The following is a 4,878-nucleotide window of genomic DNA, read 5'->3' on the forward strand; positions in this document are numbered from 1 at the left end:
ATGGAATGGAGCACTGTCCACGTGATGGTGGAAGTGAAATTTTACTGGTTCCGGGCCAGCTCTGAAAAAGTGTGGCAGACACATCAACCTCCCGCAGCACCTTGCTCCCTGCACACCCCAGCAGTCATGGACCAGAGTACGGAGAAGGGTGCACAGAATTGTGTCGTCAGAACACCTTCCCACCAGACAGTGAGACTTCCTCCCTGGATGGTGCGACATCCAGGCAGGACAGTCTGCTTTATGCCCCATTTCCCTCAACCACTGTAGTACTCAGCACTGCGCTCTTTACCATTTCGCCACTGCAGAGGAAATGTTTGTTTGTCCTTTTGATTGGAACTATTAGGTGAATCAATATATGAAAAACTATGAATCAATATATGAAAAACTATCACTTAACCCCCAAAAGATTGATACAAAAGGTTTTTCCATTGATTCTGATAGTATTGGGCATGGAAATAACATACTAAAAGTATACCAAAATATAATCCCCAGAAAAGTGCCATTTTCAAGATGGCGTCCCAGAAGGATTTTTCCTCTGGAAATTCTTAACATACTACAAGATACACCTGCCGGAAAGGCATCATTTCCAAGATGGCCTTTAAAATGGCAGCCGGCCAAGCTTAAAATGGCTATACAGTATATCTCAAAAGAAAAATTATACAAATGATTTCTCAATTGATTCTGGTACCTGTAGATATGCATGTGAATATAAAATACCCTAGGAAAATATACCTTCCGGAAAGGCTGTGTGCAAAATGGAGGAACTTCCTCACACTGAAGTGCCATGTTTGTGACCAGGTCATTTCTAAAGTGGACGCACAGAAAGAACATGGTCTTGCAGCAATGTTTTAATTTGACTTTCTAGTGGCAGGTATAAGAAACACAGATCTGGGGAAAGACTTGACACACCGATTTGAGGTCAGATGTTTATGATGGACGCATCTATCAATAACTATCACCCCTCGCTTCACCAGACAACCTATCACTGGCTTTCAGCTGTGATGGAATGCCAGTCCACAAATCAAGTACGAACGAGGTTCGTGGCCAATTCTGTGTACATGGCAAACATGTCATGGACTGTGGTTTGGTCCTTTGTGCATGCAGAAAGAGCATGCACAAAGGACCATCCTTTGCTTGGTAGACTGGCCATGGCGTTTCTTTATTCTTTTTGCGTCCTGGTATGTTCTCTCTCCACTCTACCAAAACTGGCTCAGAGAGCTCCAGCTCTCCTTCAGCTAGATATTCGTCTTCACAGTAGCGAAACTACCTGGCAGTGGGCCCCGGTGCAAATATTTTTTGTGGGCCCCCTAAAATATAATAATAATACTAATAATGTGCTGCGGGGGGGGGGGGGGGGGGGGGGGGGGGGGGGCAATGCGATGTAAAATGATGCGTAGCGCTTCATTGTACCAAATGCGTCTTTGAACTGTAGCCTACCTAAGCGATCTGATAGTAAAATATTCAATCAATTTGCATGTTTCACTTTCAATCATTCTGTATCTGTGTATCTGTAGGACTGCAGGGCTGCAGCCTACAGGCTATCAGAAATGACTTTGGACAGATGGAAAAAACTTTAGTTAAACTTGCAGAGTGACATTACTTTACCTGGGTTACATCTTCTGATAGTGCTGACATGACATAATAATCCCATCTAGTGTTTCATTAGCGCGACGGAACGTGACAGAATAGGCTACAGCTGAGCTATGTTGTGCTGCTGACAGGCAGCGCATGAACACAAACACACACGTTGAAACAAGGTGGTAAAAATACCAAGAAGGAGTGGACAGTGATGTCACTGTTATGCAACACGGAAGTAGTATGGACTTGAAGCTGTTTATAAACAAGCAATCAGTGACATCACTGACGAATCCTTGGTGTTACTCTTCCTGCGACCGATAGCCCCTGAAACCAGGCTTTCACCGTCGTCCTGGCTCTTTTTTTCTCTCTTCTTTTTCCCTTCATGGGCCCCATGGGGGCGCTGGGCCCCGGTGCATCGCACCAGTTGCACCGTCGATATTTACGCTACTGCGTCTTCATATTCCTGGCCATTTCTGATCCACACAAATGGAACAATGCTTCTCATTCCCTTGTCCATACCCTCCAGCAACGCAAACATTTTGTTTAACTTATTTTATTACCTTATTCTTCCTTATTCTTATTCTTCAGTTTGACTAAACGACGGACTGACATTGTGCATGCAGAAAGAGCATGCACAAAGGACCATCCTTTGCTTGGTAGACTGGCCATGGCGTTTCTTTATTCTTTTTGCGTCTTGGTATGTGCTTGCGCCATTCAACACTGGCTCAGAGAGCTCAAGCTCTCCTTCAGCTAGATATTCGTCTTCATATTCCTGGCCATTTCTGATCCACGCAAATGGAACAATGCTTCTCATTCCCTTGTCCACATACCCTCCAGGAACTCCAGCAACGCAAACATTTTGTTTAACTTATTTTATTACCTTATTCTTCCTTATTCTTATTCTTCAGTTTGACTAAACGACGGACTGACGGACTTTCTCTGTCTCTCCTGTCTGTCAGTGTCAGCAGCTCGAGCGGGCAACCACAAAGTCTCGCGTTGCCAGATATCGGTTCTCCTGGTTCTCCAATCTCCAGACCACGCGAGACTATAAAAAAAGCGGGCATGGAGGGCTGGCTGGGCGGACAGTCACCGGATTTGACGACGCACTGTCCAGACCCAAGGGGGTCTCTCTTTTACTTGCTGAGAATAGAACGGCTATGCTCTGAGACTTTGCTAACAGACCTTGTTAACCCATTTAGACCTGAGGCCGATTATAAAAAACAGTTTTCTGAAAAACCCATGTTTCTATGTCAGTGCTGCTCAACTTTTTTCATGTACAGGACCCCCAGAATTACCTGTATTTGGCCGCGGACCCCTATCTGAAAATCTGTTGTTACAGGGACCCCCCAGAAGCAAAGATTCAAGTTAAAACGTTCACTGTGAAAGTATATATATTCAAAGATTTGCGCCACATTTTCACGATTTCTCGAAAATAGCATATCTACAAGCTCCGGCACCGAGTAGATCTGCTATTTTTCAATAGCTAAAATATAATATAAAACACCAAAAGGGATTCCTGTCCTGAATGGGCTCCCAAAGTGGGGTCCGGGGACCCCCAGGGGTCCTTGAGGGAGTTCAAAGGGGTCCCCAGCTAAATTATGGTTTGGAACCAAATGGACCCTTATGGGTCTGTAACTCTGAGTGTACCATTTGTACACTCAGTTAAAATAACATTGATTTTACAATATAAATTGGGGTCCCAGAGATAGAAAGGCCATTAAATGGGAGTCCGTAGACTAATGCATGTCAAACTGGGGGTCCTTGAAATTAAACGGGTTGAGAATCACTGCTAGAGCCGTACATATCTTATGGGGGGTCCCTGACAGTTTTCAAATGGGGGTCCGCGGGCTGATTAGTGTCACTTTGGGGGTCCTTGACATGAAAAAGTTTGGGAACCACTGCTGTATGGGTGGGACAAGTAATGTCACTTTCAATGTTCAATTATGTCTTCATTACCCAATAGCAATACTGTGACGAACGGGGGTGCCCTCTGGTCAGTCTGCATTTGTGTACGAACATTCTAGACATGATAAAGAGCAGTCAGGGTGTTTCGCACCAAATAATGAAAACAGTTTGGCTACAAATGGCATTACCATAATTTGCCAGAAAAGTCATGGAGGGGGCTTCTAATGAGTGTTTGCATTTTCTTCTCATCTGAAAAAGACTCAAAGAGAACCAAACTGTTGATCGCTGTTAAGGTTGTTACAGTTTTGTTTAGGCCAAAAATAAGTCCAGTCAACCATGATGATTACTTGGCCTTAAATGGCAGTGGTGTTACGACTTTTACTTCCTCTAGTCTAGATAGTAAAGTTCAGGCGTCTTCAGATCGCTCCGCCAGGGCCGTGACGGACCTTGGCGGGGCCCGTTCGATGCCCTCACTATTCACTAAAAAAAAAAAACTTTACGAGAAATTCATATACTGTGAAGGAAGTATATTGTTAGGACATTCATTGGGAGAGAAATGTTATGCAGTGGGGAATTACTTCCAAAAAGAGAAGCATGACATCGGTTCTCAAATGAAGAACCCGGATTATTTCATCCCTGTGGAAAGAGAGAAGCCTGTCCTGAAGGTATATTTCGTAGGTACCAGAATAAAGTGAAAAATCATTCATATAATTTTTTTCTATTGAGACTACAGCCATTTTGAATGCCATCTTGGAAATGACGCCTTTCCGGAAGGTATATTTTTCTACATTTGTATGTTCTTAAGCATGTCCAGATCCATTGAAAACCCATTTGCATTGGCCAAGACCTCTTCTCAGCTGAGATGACCCACTGAATTAAAGCATATTTACTGAGCAGAGGGAGTGCTCATAAGGTGACAGTCGTCCTTTATGCATAGTACTAATCTAAGGACAAACGTTTTACCTCTGCAGTGGCGAACAAAGGGCCCAGTGGCGAGTACTCACATACAGTGGTTAGAGTGAGTGTGACGCACCATCCAGGGAGGGGGTCTCGCTGTCTGGTGGGAGGGGGTTCTGACGACACCATTACATGACACTTTTTCAGAGCCAGCCCGACACCAGTGAAATGGCACCTCCACCATCACAGGACAGGACAGGACATAATGTGCCTTGGGGAGTGCCGGGAGCTTCCCCTCTAGTCGGACCATGCTGTGCAGACTTCCCGCCAGAACCAAGGGGGCAGGCAGACTTTCCAACGTTGAAGCTCTAGGTCCTAGTGGTAGGAGGAGGGACTACAGGCGGACCCGTGGATTCATGACCGGGAAACCCCGTGCAGCTGGGCTTTAACATTGAGCGCTCGGTTGCCCTACGTCACCCAGGACCTCAAAGTTGAGGT

The 4,878-nt window shown here is 45.0% G+C and overlaps 1 protein-coding gene across 1 annotated transcript in view; it reads left to right on the forward strand.

Annotated features, from left to right (window-relative positions):
• The window catches only part of LOC306932513 (plasma membrane calcium-transporting ATPase 3-like), a gene marked incomplete at its 5' end in the record, with an annotated part of 37,083 nt that continues 32,205 nt past the window's right edge, over positions 1-4,878 (forward strand). The window contains one exon of the mRNA XM_079514342.1: positions 1-189. Coding sequence (XP_079370468.1) covers positions 1-189 — 189 coding nt within the window. The remainder of the gene's footprint in view (positions 190-4,878) is intronic.

This window comes from Electrona antarctica, assembly GCF_951216825.1.
Source record: "Electrona antarctica genome assembly, chromosome: 2".
NCBI classification, from domain to species: Eukaryota; Metazoa; Chordata; class Actinopteri; order Myctophiformes; family Myctophidae; genus Electrona; species Electrona antarctica.